Genomic DNA, 15817 nt, shown 5'->3' with positions numbered 1-15817 from the left:
CCAGCGTTCAGACTTCACACTAAATCAAAGTTTCATCGCCCTAGTGAAGGGCGATAAACTGCATATAAAATGCAGTTCAACCCGTCCTCTAAATGTAGCCTGGGAGGGGAAACTATCTTTCCTTTCAGACATTTGTCGTTTAAAATTTCAAGACACAAAAGATGCAATGTCTTCCTCCCCTAAACTTTTTCCAAACTTCAGGACTTACTTCGCACATACGTTGACTTTGAACTCTTCGTCAAGAGGCGAGACCCTCTGCGGCAAATTGGTTTTCACGCTAAACGTAGGCAGCACTGAGAATAAATGACAAATGCAGTGAGGGAAATCCAAGTTGGGCAAAACACAGATCTGGAGACTAGCGCAGTAGAGAAATGCATGTTCGGACAACACTTGGCCAATCAGACAGTGGAACTTTTAGGAGGGCCAAAAATATTGTGTTAAATGTTTCTCTTTCCCCCCAAAATATTTTTTATTTTTTAACGAAAAAATGAAAAAGACAAACTAAACACGTAGGGTTGCCAGGTCCCTCTTCACCAACAGCGGGAGGTTTTTGGGGTGAAGCCAGAGGAGGGAGGTGTTTGGGGAGGAGAGGGACTTCAATGCCATAGAGTCCAATTGCCAAAGCGGCCATTTTCTCCAGGTGAGCTGATCTCTATTGGCTAGAGATCAGTTGTAATAGCAGGAGATCTCCAGCTATTACCTGGAGGTTGGCAACCCTATAAACATACCATGCAATACAAACTTGCTCATACATAAAACCATACATACAGTACACGTTATCTACCAAATCCATTGAGGAGGTTTGGGTTGTGATTTTGGAGTAGACCCTCCTGAGTCCACCGAAGGCAGTGTGCTTAGAAGGTATATCTCTGCCTAAGATGGCACCGTAAAGACTGAAGAGATATTTTATTTCTCAATGGACTGATTTCTCTCTCGACAGTCTTGTATGGGACAGGAACTATGAAAGAACCACACAAAACTTCTAATCATTGGGCCAAAGTCCTGACGTAGACACTGGATCAGAACTCTTAACACAGATAAGTTTCACAGGGGCCGCTCACCATATTCTCTCACGTTGAACCAATGATCTGTGGTATCGCTTGTTTCATCAGTGATGTCAATTCTGTAGTTTCCAAGACTGGGGGAATCATCAAGTTGCCATTCCATTTCTAAGAAACTATTGGAAGATGTTTTATTCTCCCACTGAGCAAGCCTATTGTTTTGGGGATCCTGGAAGGCAGGAGAAAATTAAGGGAGTCATTTCCTGCTTTCTTCCTTTTTCGGGTCTTGCTGTTATTGCTTCATAGAATCATAGGGTTGGAAGGGACCACCAGAGTCAGCTAGTTCAACCCCTGCACAATGCAGGAAATTCACAACTACTTCCCCCTCCACACACCCAGTGACCCCTACTCCATGCCCAGAAGATGGCCAAGATGCCCTCCCTCTCATGATCTGCCCAAGGTCATAGGATCAGCATTGCTGACAGATGGCCATCTAGCCTCTGCTTAAAAACCTCCAGGGAAGGTGCGCTTACCACCTCCCGAGGAAGCCTGTCCCACTGAGGAACCGCTCTCACTGTTAGTTATCTCTAAACGTTAGTCATCTCCTGTCGCTCTGGACTATTAACCAGAGACCTGCCTCACAAAGCAATGGCTGCCCACTCTGAATCTGCCTTTGAATCACAATCTTGATCTATTGACTGTTGTCTATTCCCAATCGCTGTAGCAGTTTCTCCTAAGCTGTCTGTGGAGGTCTTTCTCAGCTCTGTTACCTAAAATCCATTTTTCTACAGGGGAACTGATCTCTATCAGCTGGAGATCAGTTGTTATAGAAGGAGATCTCCAGCTAGTACCAGAAGTTGGCAACCCTAGGGCCACATCCATTTCAGTTTCCGAAACCGCCCTGCTCTTTGATGACACTTTTCCAGTTAACTTTTGTCGCTCGCAAGCCTGGCAGAACTCAGACTTGTTTAGTAGCAGAAGGATCAAGAAAAAAAAAATTAACCGCATCAGCACGTCACGTGAGAAAACAGACAAAATAATATGCTGAATACGCTGGCTCTTACCGCAATGTAGATCAATGAATACTGTAAAGGAGGAAAGAAAAAAGACTGGTGTTAAATGGGAAGAACCAACAGCAAATGAATGCAAGCCAGTCAGTACTGTGGGCAGCCTGTACATGGTTGAACTTGTGTGGGCTCCAAGTTGCACCAAAGGCTTGAAAGAAGTCCCTTGCCCAATTGCCTCTAGAAAGTTTGACTTGTCCACAGGCGAGCAGGTAGTAGTCATCATCGTAGTCACAGTAGTAGTAGTAGTAGAAGAAGTAGAAGTAGTGGTAGAAGTAGTAGAAGAAGTAGAAGTAATAGAAGAAGTGGTAGAAGTAGTAGAAGAATAAGTAGAATAGAAGAAGTAGTAGTAGCAGAAGCAAAATAAGTGAGTTTTTTTATAACACAATTTTTTTATAACACAATTTTCTCTACTTTTTCTCAAAGCAGCTTACAATCGCCTCCGCCCCCCTGCCCCCACAACAGGCACCTTGTGAACATATGAACATATGAATCTGCCTTCTACTGAATCAGACCCTTGGTCCATCAAAGTCAGTATTGTCTACTCAGACCGGCAGCGGCTCTCCAGGGTCTCAGGCAGAGGTCTTTCCCATCGCCTACTTGCCTGGTCCCTTTAAGTGGAGATGTCGGGGATTGAACCTGGCACCTCCTGCATGCCAAGCAGAGCCTCTACCACTGAGCCACAGCCCCTCCCTGAGGTAGGTGGGGCTGTGAGAGGTCTGAGAGAACTGTGACTAGCCCAAGGCCACCCAGCAGGATTCTCTCCCTCTCCTTTCCCTGTAACCAGGAACCATCTTGTTTGTATCTGGTGTTTCTGTGCTTGATAGTGCACGGGGCCAGGATGGAGAGGTCTTTGGCTCACAGAAATACACATGGCTCTATTCAGTTCGTCTACAGGCATATGCTCTGACAGCAAAACTTTGCCCTCACTGACAAATTTCTAAATATCTGGAATATTTTTTTCAAAATCCACAGCTGCTTGAAAATCTACTGATTTTAAATTAAGCTCACCTTTTTGTTAACTGGTTTAAAGTCTTCATCCAGAGCAAAGATCCGAAACATCACTAAAATGAAAGGGTAGAATTAATAAAAGAATAGGTTTAATATGGTGATATCAAAATCACTTTTCTATCTACTTTTCTGTGATACCCACCGATCGTTTAAGGAAAACTAACTTAGGGTTGTGCAAGATATCAGACCTGCAAACATTTTTCCATTTGGATATATTGCTTTAACTGTTTTTGTCATACACCACACAATTTTTTATTAGAAAAAGCAGGGAAAATGAAATCACACTTCGTTTATTTGTAACAGTCTTTGGGCTTTTCTGCATTCTCAGTTTCCTTGCTTCTAAGTTGCTGTTTCCTGGGGGGTGGGTGTTCAGTTCTGCAGGTGTTTTGCTCCCTCTAGCGGTCAATTCGACATCAAACCTTTTTAAATCCAGCATAAAAACCTGCAGTTTAAATCTGCAGGGAGATATGCTACATTTATAGTGGTTTGATATCAAATTGACCACTAGAGGGAGACCAGTTCCTCTGGAGAAAATGGCTGCTTTGGAAGGTGGACTTGATAGCATTATATACCATTGACGTTCCTCCCCAAACCCTGCCCTCCTTAGGCTCCACCCCTAAAATCTCCAGGTTTCCCAACCCAGAGCTGGCAACCCTAACAAGGGTAGCAAACCTCTGAAAACCAGAGCCTCGGCCTAGACTTGCCAGATCTGGGTTGGGAAACATGTGGAGATTTTTGGGGCGGAGCCTGAGGAGGGTGGGGTTTGGAGAGGGAGGGACTTCGATGCCAGAGAGTCCAATGTCCAAAGCGGCCATTTTCTCCAGGGGGACTGATCTCTATCAGCTGGAGAGCAGTTGTAATAGCGGGAGATCTCCAGTTGGTACCTGGAGGTTAAATCCAAAAACACACAGAGAATCACTAAAATAGAAAGAGCCCAAAAATATATTGGGAATCAAATCACAAGAATACTCCAGTAAACATCAGTGCTACAAAACGGTGTGGTACAACTCTGTTACAGTCAAAATACTTCACAAGAGTAAGTATATATTAACACAACAGTTCTCATATTTTTTTTCTTTTTTCCCCCCTCATATTAATACAATTTTGTCTTTTCCCAGGAGTGACCTCCCGTGTATTCAACACATTCCTCTTCAACCTGACGTGTGTTGAATACAGAGCTGTACCGCACCGTTTTGTAGCACTGATGTTTACTGGAGTATTCTTGTGATTTGATTCCCAATATATTTTGGGGCTCTTCCTATTTAGTGATTCTCTGTGTGTTTTTGGATTTAACTCTTTAGTACACAGAAGTGTCTATTTTTGCTATACCACCTGGAGGTTGGCAGCGCTACCTTGGCCTCTATGCCCTATTTGTTTAGCCTTTCAAGGCTGCTGGTTGGCCACTGTGTGAAACAGGATGCTGGACAAATGGACCACTGGTCTGATCCAGCAGGCTCTGTTTATGCTCTACTGCCCTCTAAAAGGGCTGCTTGACCCTGATTCTGGTCGATACTGTGATGTAGGGGGGAGGCGGGGCTCCCACCTCCCATCTGTGCTGTTTCCCCACACCTGAAATGGCATCGGGGGGGGTGTTATTTGGCCCATCGGATGGCTGCACATACAAGCATCAGTGCTCATGCAGCCACCTGGTGGAGCAAATAACACCCACCCGGCATTGTTTCAGGTTGAGGAAATAGTGCAGTTGGGGGGTAGCCGCCCCCTCCCTCTGTGCGACAGACCTGACCAGAATCAGGGACACCCAGCACTTTTATTAGCAGTTCTCCACGGGGACTGGCAGCTGTGAAGCACACGGGACAAACATCTAGCCCAGCCTTGATGGAAACACTTTGGATCCATGGCCACAGTCTAAATAACAAAGTACAAATGGACATTATACCATAGCCTGAAGGGATGATTTACATAAGGACATAAGAAAAGCCCTGCTGGATCAGACCCTGGCCCATCAAGTCCAGCAGTCTGTTCACACGGTGGCCAACCAGGAGCCTCCAGGAAGCCTACAAACAAGACGATTGCAGCAGCATTATCCTGGCTGCATTCCACAGCACCTAATGTAATAGGCATGATCCTCTGAGACTGGAGAGAATAGGCATGCATCATGACTAGTATCCATTTTGACTAGTAGCCATGATTAGCCCTATCCTCCAACGCCATGTCCACTCCCCTCTTCAAGCCTTCCAAGTTGGCAGACATCATCACATCCTGGGGCAGGGAGAAAAGCCCTGCGAGATCAGACCAAGGTCCATCAAGTCCAGAAGTCTGTTCATACAGTGGCCAACCAGGTGCCTCTAGGAAGCCCACAAACAAGACGACTGCAGCAGCACCATCCTGCCTGTGTTACATAGCACCTAAGATAACAGGCACGTTCCTCTGAGACTGGAGAGAATAGGTATGCATCATGACTTCTATTCATAAGAAAACCCCTTCTGGATGAGACCAAGGCCCATCAAGTCCAGCAGTCTGTTCACACCGTGGCCAACCAGGTGCCTCTAGGAAGCCCACAAGCCAGATGACTGCAGCAGCATTATCCTGCCTTTGTTCCACAGTACCTAATATAATAGGCATGCTCCTCTGATCCTGGAGAGAATAGGTATGCATCATGACTACTGTCCATTTTGGCTAGTAAATAGATAGCCCTCTCCTCTTCAAGCCTTCCAAGTTGGCAGCCATCACTGCATCCTGGGGCAGGGAGTTCCGTAATTTAATGATGCAGCTATCGACTTCTTTATTTAAAGGAAAGGAAGGCTCTAGTAACAGCTCCAGCTTGTTTTTCCATTAGTAAGGGTGGGTCCAGGAACACTGCCAGGCTCTCTATCTGATCTACCAATAATTGTGTGTATGGCTGACACCCAAACCAGCTTGACATAAGTGCTGAAAATAGGGTTGCCAAGTCCCACCCTAGCCACTACAGGCTAAAATGGACCCAGATTTTTTTTGGGGGGGAAACCCTAAAAATAGCCAGAATACCCATTTACCAGTACAGGTATTCAGCTTTTTTGGGGGTTTCCTGAAAAAAATCGGGTCCAATAAACCTGGACCCCAAATTTACCAAATTTTGGGTTGTTTTTTTGTACAGCCCTATTTGTGATGTGGATAGGGTCACGGGATTGAGTGAATAGGGTCACGAGGCTGTTAAGCGGCGAGAACCCTCAGGTTACAACTCAGGTGGCCAGATTTTGTGCTGTCTCTATGAAGCTTCGTAAACTTCTGCTGGAATGATGTCACTCAGGAAAAGTGGTAACCTGTGCTGAAGTAGTATAGACTAGGGGGTTACCGCACTAGGAGTTCCCAGCGATGTATTAAGAGTTTGAAAATGTTATAAAGAACATCGCTTTAAAAGGGTTTTTGGATGCCACGGCTAAAAAATGGTTGGAAGACATCTTCACAGCTAAAGGGGCCAAACAAAGTGCGAACGGTATTTTTTATAACGTTTTCAAACTCTTAATACATCGGTGGGAATACCTAGTGCGGTAACCCCCCTAAAGAGAGAAGGCAGCATGAGGCCCAAAACTAAAAGTAAATATATATAAGAAAATATATATATGTAACGAAGGGCCAAAGTTATACTTCATTCATCAACAAGCAAAAAATAAAGCAGAACGAAAATTTACTCAAGAGTAATGTGTTACAGCACACAGGGAATGATGTCACTGGCACTTATTGCACTTTTCCCCACTCCATCCACTTTTTATGTTAAGTGTTCTTAAAAGTTATATATATATATAAAAAGAGACATGTATACACACACACACACACACACAGTCTCTTTTTTAACGCTGTTTTTATATTGGCCATGTGAGGTTTTTTAGGAGCCCCGTGGCGCAGAGTGGTAAGCCGCAGTACTGCAGTCAAAAGCTCTGCTCACGACCTTTCAATCCCGACGGGAGTCGGTTTCAGGTAGCCTGCTCAAGGTGGACTTAGCCTTCAGACCTGGTGCTTGCACAGGGGACCTTTACCTTTTCATGTGAGGTTTATTGTTGTACAGCTTTTACTGGTCAGATTGACTGTACCAATAAATTTATTTATATATTTGTGATGTGTTCCTCGCTTACCTTTCTGGCCAGGTTTGTAGACCGGCTTATCTGTTTGAACAAAGACCACCGTGGTTCTGTTCTGGAGACCCACAGACTTCCTTTCGTAGAAATGGAGCGAGGAGCCTTCGACGGAAAGGACCACGAATGCCAGCGATTCCGAAGTTGCAGGGGGTGCCTGTGTACGAGGAAACATCGACGGGGAAGAGAGGAAAGGAAAAAATGGTTGCTCTTTCACCCTAGAAGGGACCCCTCCTCAGATGAACCAGTTCCCTTTATGAGTACAGTCATCAGCAGGTAGACCTCCCAGGCTTCAAAAGCTGCCTTGAGCCAAGAGGAAAGGCAGGGTACAAATATTGCAATTTTTAAAAAGGAGACATTTGCAGGGCTGCCAACCTCCAATTGGTGGCTGGAGATCTCCCGCCATTACAATTGATCTCCAGATGACAGTGGCCTTTTATGCAGGGATGTTTCCCTGCTGTTACCCCTGCCGACTGCTTCGGGACTTCCTTTTGATTGTACATGCCTTTCCCACCCATCAGAAGTCGCCTCGCTCTCCCCACGCATTTTCCCCACGCTTTCCAGATGCTGTTTTAGCCAGAATCTGGAAAATGCGGGCAAAACGCTTTAACACTCAAACCCCCTGCTTAGGGTTTTGGAGGCAAGAGACATTCGGAGGTGGTTTGCCCCTGAGTGGGCTGAGAGAGTTCGGAGAGAACTGTGACTTGCCCAAGGTCACCCAGCAGGCTTCATGTGGAGGAGCGGGGAATCGAACCTGGTAGAGTCTGCTGCTCTCAACCACTACACTGAACAAGAAGTCCCAGGAACCCCACAAAACAATATTGTATATCCAGTCACTAACATTGATAAATGGCACGTGCATAGATAGTAGAATACAAGGTGTAGAAAAGATTCCTTTACAATGTTGCTAAGGCATACATATACTCTGCACCGATATCACAAGCCCGTTTATCAGCTAACAAACTGAAAAGAAATAGGTCACCCAAAAGCCGCCAGTCCTGGAAGCAATAAATCCAACTCTTTCAAGCACAAGTTTATCGTGAGGAGTCCAATCTCAGTCACTACACTGAAGAAGTCCGACAGGGATCTTGAACTCTCTTGATTGTAGATCTTAACCTTCCCTTCCCCTCCCCTCAACAGACACCTTGTGAGGTAGGTGGGGCTGAGAGTTTGGAGAGACCTGTGACTGGCCCAAGGTCACCCAGCAGGCTTCATGTGGAAGAGTGGGGAATTGAACTTGGTTCTCCAGAGAAGAGTCCGCCATTCTTAACCAGTCCGCCTCGCTTTCTCTCACCCCTGCAATTCTTCTACTTCCCCCTTTCAGCCTCCTTGCTCTCCTTCCGACCTTCTCAGCCTTTGGTTCCTTCTGTCCCCCCTTTGTGGCACCTGCCTCCCCTCCCCTCCACGTCTTCTGAGCCACTTCTCCCTCCCCTCTTCCTTTCTCCTGCTCTGACATCCAAAAAACTGAACTCCCCCTCCAGTCTCTTCTCTCGAGAGCTGAGACAACTCATCCTCGTCAAAATGCAACTCACCTTCTTTCACCACTACCATTTCTGCTCCTCTTTGGGACACCTCTCCTCCTCCCCCACCCCATAGATAGGGTTGCCAACCTCCAGGTGGTGGCTGGAGATCTCCCGCTATTACAACTGATCTCCAGGCGACAGATATCAGTTCCCCTGGAGACAGTGGCCACTTTGGCAATTGGACTAGGGTTGCCAAGTCCCTCTTCACCAGTGACGGAAGGTTTTTGGGGCGGAGCCTGAGGAGAGTGGGATTTTGGGAGGGGAGGGACTTCAATGCCATAGAATCCAATTGCCAAAGCGGCCATTTTTCCAAGTGAACTGATCTCTATTGGCTGGAGATCAGTTGTAAAGCAGGAGATCTCCAGACCTGGAGGTTGGCAACCCTAAATTGAACTATGGCACTAAAGTCCCTCCCCTCTCCAAACCCCACCCTCCTCAGGCTCCACCCCCAAATCTCCAGGTATTTCCCAACCTGGAGCTGGCAACCCTACCCGTAGGGGAGGTCTTGGCTGCCTGTCCAAATTCTGTCAGCTCCTGCCTCAGCCCTTTTGTTTCCCAGACTTCAAAGCTCATTCTTGACGCGCATTCCCTTTCACATCTTGGTGTCGCAATCTGAAATTGACTCCCTTTCAGTTTCAACCTTTATTCAGACTTCAGTTACAGCCTCGCCTTCCCCTCCTGCAAGAATACTTCCCCCCTTGCTCCTCGGGGATCTCATGTTCACGTTGACAATCTCGAGGTGGGAGGAATGGCAAGGATGGGAGAAACCATTGGGAATGGCCCACCCTGGCTAAGGTTGCCAGCCTCCAGGTGGGGTCTGGCGATCTCCCAAAATTATACCTCCTCTCCAGATTACAGAGATCAATTCCCCTGGAGAAAATGGCTGTTTTGGAAGGTGGACTCTACGGCATCATACTGTGCTGAGGTCGAGGGTTCCCAGGTCCACTCTGGCCACCGTTGCAGGTGGGGGGTAAGTTTACCAGATCCAGGTTGGAAAACGTCTGGAGATTTGGGGATGGAGCCTGGGGAGGACAGGGACCTCAGGGGGATACAATGCCATACAGCCCAGCCCCAAAGCTTCTCCAAGGGAACTGGGCCCTGTTGTCTAAAGATGAGCTGTAGTTATCAGGCGTCCCCTGCCCTCTTCTGACGCTATGCCTGAGCACATGTAACATGAACAAGTATGTGCTCTTCCCCTGTTCATCTCTCCTGTCCCTTGGCTGTCTTCCTCGGCTCATATTTTATATAAGTAGAAGAAGAATTAGTTTTATATGCCGACTTTCTCTTCCACTTAAGGCAGAATCAAACTGGCTTACAATCACCTCCCCTTCCCCTCCCTACAACAGACACCCTGTGAGGTAGGTGGGGATGAGAGAACAGTGACTAGCCCAAGGTCACCCAGTTGGCCTCATGTGCAGGAGCAGGGAAACAAACCCCGTTCACCAGATTAGCCTCCGCCGCTCATGTGGAGGAGTGGGGGAATCAAACCCAGTTCTCCAGATCAGAGCCCACCGCTCCAAACCACTGCTCTTAACCACTACACCACACTGGCTCTCACAAGCTGCTTGAGGCAGAGGTCTCACACTGGGTACTGGGTAATGTGATAGGCACATTGATAGCATTTTAACATAGGTCATTTATGCATGGGAGTTTTACCTGGGCCTTGATGCTCGCTCATCCCATACTTTGCTGTTGCGAATGCTAAAAATGCTATGCACCAGCACAATCACCAGCAGAAGTGCTGAGTCCCCGCCCCTTGGAAATACTGCCTAGTAATGGGCTGTAGTGCTCACTGAGAAAAACATCCAGTTCCCCTCTCCCCCCCACATGGAAACCTGTGCGGTGTGAAAAAGCTTTTCACAAAAAGGAGCTCTTTTAAAGAATGGAATGGGGGGTGGGGGGAACCCAACCGTCGTTTTAAAACCCATTTTTTATATGACAAATCTACTCAGTAAGAATTCTGGCCGGGAGATGAAAAAACAGGAAGCATTTGAGTCCCTGCCCCTTGAAACACTACTTTGTAATTGGCTGTAATGCTTACTATAAAAAAAAACCTCACACATACCCAGCTTCCCTGTCCCACACTTTGGCTTATGCATGGAGAGGAGGACGATTTGACCTGGGCTGATCTCAGGAGAGATCGAAGAATCGGGATTTAATAGCAATGGGAAAACCTGGGATTTGCAAGGGCTGTGCGCAAAGTCATCTCTGAGGGATGGAAAACTCATGCATAAATCCAAGAAACAACCGGGTCAGTCCGGGGGTGAATGTGAGTCCAAGTACCCATGCATAAAGGACCACAATGCATCTTGAAGCAAGGGAGGGGGCATTTAGTAGGAGGAGAATTGACCACCCACCCCCTAGCTGTGAAATCTGGTGGCAATTAGCAATACGTAGTCCAGAAGAGATGCAAATAGTTACAAATTATAAACAAATCTTCCTCCCTTTTTATAACTCCCACCCATACACACACCTTTTGTCCCCACTGCAACACAGAATGACACCAGCAAGAATTAAGGTGTTTTTTTACCGTGAAGTTGATGCACTGAGAAAAGTGGGTCACAGGTACACGGCCTTCCCAAAGGTCATAGCTGTCCATGTGGTAGTCCAGCGTAATCTTCAAGGAAACCGACTCATTGAGGTTTTGAAGCTGCACGCAGGCCTGGTTGGACGTGTTGGAGTGCAGGACGGAAGGCACGATCAGGACATATTGCCTGCAATTAAAGATTAATTAAGTGTTCCTGCCCAGGAATTAAGATCACAAGCAGAGACCCGCCTGACTGTCCCACCAATAGGGTTGCCAACCTCCAGGTACTACTGAGATATAACGGACAACACACAAGTGTGACAAACAAATTGTATCAAAGTGTATCAAGGGTACAAATTCCCTGCTATATAGAAGTTGCTAGGAAGACGATCGTTTCTGTATTCTTCATCAGTTCCATTTAGTTCAAGTTTCTCTTATATGCACATAAGGTTATCCAATTTAAATACAGTCTCTTTCTCAAACTGATAGGAGATCAAGCTGTGTATGGTCTTTCAAATTTAGGCTCCAGTACAGGATACAACATTGTCAATACACAGATTGTACAGACAAATTCAACATTTCAACTGTTCCCACCGGGATACTGCAAGTAACTGCCTCAGCTGCAAAGTGTGTCAGCTTGATCTCCTATCAGTTTGAGAAAGAGACTATATGTAAATTGGATAACCTTATGTGCATATAAGAGAAACTTGAACTAAATGGAACTGATGAAGAATACAGAAACGATCGTCTTCCTAGCAACTTCTATATGAAGAATTCCTTGATGTTTGGCTCTTAAACTAGCATTTTGTACCTTGGACTTTGAAAGAGTTTTGTATTATATTGTGTGTGTGTTATATGTTAATTTGTACACGATACACTTTGATACACTTTGTCACACTTGTGTGTTGTCCGTTATATCTCAGTAATTTCAGCAAGTCCTGCACTTTTCTTCCTTACCTGTGTTATCAGTGCAGTGGTGTTTATTTTGGTTGCTTAACCTCCAGGTACTAGCTGGAGATTTCCTGCTATTACAGCTGATCTCCAGCAGATCGAGATCAGCTGGAGAAAATGGCCTTGTTCTATGTCTATTGACTTGGAGCTCTATCAGTTGAACTGTTTTCTTCTCATGTTGGCTGGGATAAGCGTTTTCCTTTATGTTTTCTGGACTGTAATAAAGCCCACTCGTGGAAGTTTTAATATTATGTTCACAGTATTGTGTATACCTCAACTGTATAATTATTTAGGTAGCAATAGATAGTAGACAGTGTGTGCGTATGTGCGTAAAGTGCCGTCAAGTCGCAGCCGACTTATGGCGACCCCTTTTTGGGGTTTTCATGGCAAGAGACTCACAGAGGTGGTTTGCCAGCGCCTTCCTCTGCACAGCAACCCTGGTATTCCTTGGTGGTCTCCCATCCAAATACTAACCAGGGCTGACCCTGCTTAGCTTCTGAGATCTGACGAGATCAGGCTAGCCTGGGCCAGATAGTAGTGATATTTAATACACTGTTGTGAAAAACCACCGCCTGGAGGTTGGCAACCCTAGCTGGGAATCAGGGGAAGGCCTCGGCCTCTATGCCCTGTTTGTTTTGGCCCTCTAGGTAGGGTTGCCAGGTCCCTCTTCGCCATCGGCGGGAGGTTTTTGGGGCGGAGCCTGAGGAGGGCGGGGTTTGGGGAAGGAGGGACTTCAATGCCATAGAGTCCAATTGCCAGAGCGGCCATTTTCTCCAGGTGAAGTGATCTCTATTGGCTGTAGATCAGTTGTAATAGCAGGAGATCTTCTGCTATTACCTGGAGGTTAGCAACCCTACCTCTACAGTAGCTGCTTGACTTGCATGAAAGGGGATGCTAGACTAGCTGGACCACTGGTCTGATCCAGTGGGGCTCTTTGGACGTTCTTCAAAAAGCGTGAAAATGAAGATCTGACTGCAAATGGAATTTGGCTTGTTTGAGGTGATGCAGAGCCGCAAGAAAGGAGAGGGAGAGAGAGAGGGAGAGAGAAGAAAAATGGTCTTGGACAAAGGTCAGGGACCACACGAAAGGAAGGAACAATGCAGTGAACAATTTGGGCTTTATTCTCCTCTGCTGGAGACGAGGGCTGTGTCTGGAATGCAATCAAGCAGCAGGTTGCATCAAGGAAAGGTAATCCGGATTGATGGATTGTCTGAGTTGGGGCAGGGAGAGGAAAGTCCACGCCTCTAGGGAACAGGCCAGAGCCCCCCCCCCCTTCATCCCACGCTCGAGCCTCCAGAATCAATCCTCCAGCAGTCCTCTCATAGACCACCCTGTCTATGCAGCGGGCCACAGTGGGGATAGAAGCCCACAGATGATGATGCACTTGTAGTACAAGAAGTCTTAGCTGCCTCAAGCAAGTGAGCCCAACCACATGCTGCAGAGGAAAGCAGACAATGTCGTTGTACTTTCTGCAAGAACACACCCGTTTCCTAAAGCGGTAGGGGAGTTTCCCAGAAGTCAGTGACCCCTCCCCCATACACACAAACCCTTCAGCTTGGGTTGCCAACCTCCAGGTAATAGCTGGAGATCTCCTGCGATTACAACTGATCTCCAGCCGATAGAGATCAGTTCCCCTGGACAAAATAGCCGCTTGGGCCATTGGACTCTATGGCGCTGAAGTCCCTCCCCCTCCCCAAACCCCACCTTCCCCAAAAACCTCCCGCTGGTGGCAAAGAGGGACCTGGCAACACTACCTTCAGCAGCAGAGGCAGAACCAATGCCTTCTTCTGGCAAAAACAACAACAAACACCCACACAACTGGAAATGGCATAAGTCGCTCTAGGAATCACCGGAAACTCTGTGGTCATAGTTTCTGGAGATTCCTAGAAATACCCTTTGTCACTTCTGGGTTTTTACTGGAACTGATGAGACGCCACAGACTGCTTCACGGGGGGGGGGGGGGGCTTTTATTTTTCTTTTGCCAGAGCTGAGCGGCAGCGAGCAACAGGAGAAGGGTGAGGGGGATTCCCCAACCAGGGGCTTGACAGCCCTATTACCCCCCCCCCCAAGTCTCTAGGAATTTCCAATCCCAGGCTGTTACCGCACTAGGTATTCCCACCAATGTGTTAAGAGTTTGAAACTGTTACAAGAAATACTGTTCGCACTTTGTTTGGCCCCTTTAGCTGTGAGGACATCTTCCAACCCTTTTTTAGCCGTGGCATCCAAAAACCCTTTTAAAGCTATGTTTTTTATAACATTTTCAAACTCTTAATACATCGCTGGGAATACCTAGTGTGGTAACAACACCAGAGTTTGAAGCCCTAAACAATCTCTTCAAATGACCTCCCCATAGAGTTGCCAGCTCCAGGTTGGGAATTACCGGGAGATTTTGGGGCGGAGCCTGAGGAGGGCAGGGTTTGGGGAGGGACTTCAATGCCATAGAGTCCAATGGCCCAAGTGGCCATTTCCTCCAGGGGAACTGATCTCTGTCGCCTGGAGATCAGTTGTAATAGCAGGAGGTCTCCAGCCACCACCTGGAGTCTAGAAATTCAAAATAAGGGCACCAGCAAGATTAAACCCACAATAAGGTAACTACAATGCAAAACTGCTTTTTAGAAAAATATATTGAGAATAAATTCCCACTAACACAACCTCAGTTGAGCAGAAAAGAAATTATTACAATTGGTCTAAAGTAGACCCAATATGACAACGCAAAGGCGTTACAAGGAGGTAAATGTAGGCAAAATTGCTCAATTCATTTCAAGTCCATATAAAATGCATTATATGGACTTGAAATGAATTGAGCAATTTTGCCTACGTTTACCTCCTTGTAACGCCTTTGCGTCGTCATATTGGGTCTACTTTAGACCAACTGTAATAATTTCTTGTCTGCTCAACTGAGGTTGTGTTAGTGGGAATTTATTCTCAATATATTTTTCTAAAAAGCAATTTTGCATTGTAGTTACCTTATTGTGGGTTTAATCTTGCTGGTGCCCTTATTTTGAATTTCTAGACTCCTGAGTAGCACTAATAGCCATCTTTGACTAACACCTGGAGGATGGCAACCCTAGTCATAATGCAGCTGTGACAGAAAGCAAGAAAGCAAGAATATGCTTCACTTATCCGCATCTAATAAATCTGGGGCTTGTTTCATCTTTTGCTTATGTTTTTTAAATTGATTTATATGCTAAGGTGGAATTGTATTTTTAAAGCCAGCTAAAGTAAGCAAACATTTGTTTAAAAAATACACACACCCTGATATTAGCCAATGAAATGTGATTACTTACGGCTCCGGAGACTTTGCAAAACTCAAATGCAAGAAGAACAGCAGCAGGAAAATCTGGGAGCCCATCTCTCCTCTGCAGGCAGGAAGATGAATGGGAGCTACCGAGTCCCTGGTATTTAAATTGCTTCGGCCACTCAAGGCCCCTCCTCTTCCTCTTGTTCTAAAACCTGGCTCTTTGTGTCAGGAACAACATTTACCTACAGCTGTGCATTTCCTCCTTCTCAAATTGCTTCTGCTATGCTCTTGCCTTTGTATCCAGGGCCAGGTGATTCCAGTATTGCAGTATTGCCCCAGTCTTCTCCTCCCAAATACGTCACTCCTCTCTGGCTCTCTGCCAAAGGGCTCCTCATTATCTGCTGGAGTTCACTAACTCAGTCCAAACTT

General features: G+C 46.3%; 1 protein-coding gene across 1 annotated transcript in view; it reads right to left on the bottom strand.

The window, feature by feature from the left end:
- The window catches only part of LOC130476415 (ovostatin-like), a 65219-nt gene extending 49720 nt beyond the window's left edge, over positions 1-15499 (bottom strand). Inside the window, exons 1-7 of the mRNA XM_056848351.1 lie at positions 15435-15499; positions 11200-11383; positions 7147-7303; positions 3077-3129; positions 2066-2086; positions 1062-1230; positions 209-293 (exon numbers count right to left, since the gene is read on the bottom strand). Coding sequence (XP_056704329.1) covers positions 209-293; positions 1062-1230; positions 2066-2086; positions 3077-3129; positions 7147-7303; positions 11200-11383; positions 15435-15499 — 734 coding nt within the window. The remainder of the gene's footprint in view (positions 1-208; positions 294-1061; positions 1231-2065; positions 2087-3076; positions 3130-7146; positions 7304-11199; positions 11384-15434) is intronic.
- Positions 15500-15817: the final 318 nt, after the last annotated feature.

Source organism: Euleptes europaea, chromosome 4, assembly GCF_029931775.1.
Source record: "Euleptes europaea isolate rEulEur1 chromosome 4, rEulEur1.hap1, whole genome shotgun sequence".
Classification (NCBI taxonomy): Eukaryota; Metazoa; Chordata; class Lepidosauria; order Squamata; family Sphaerodactylidae; genus Euleptes; species Euleptes europaea.
This window is presented reverse-complemented; position numbering and strand designations above follow the sequence as displayed.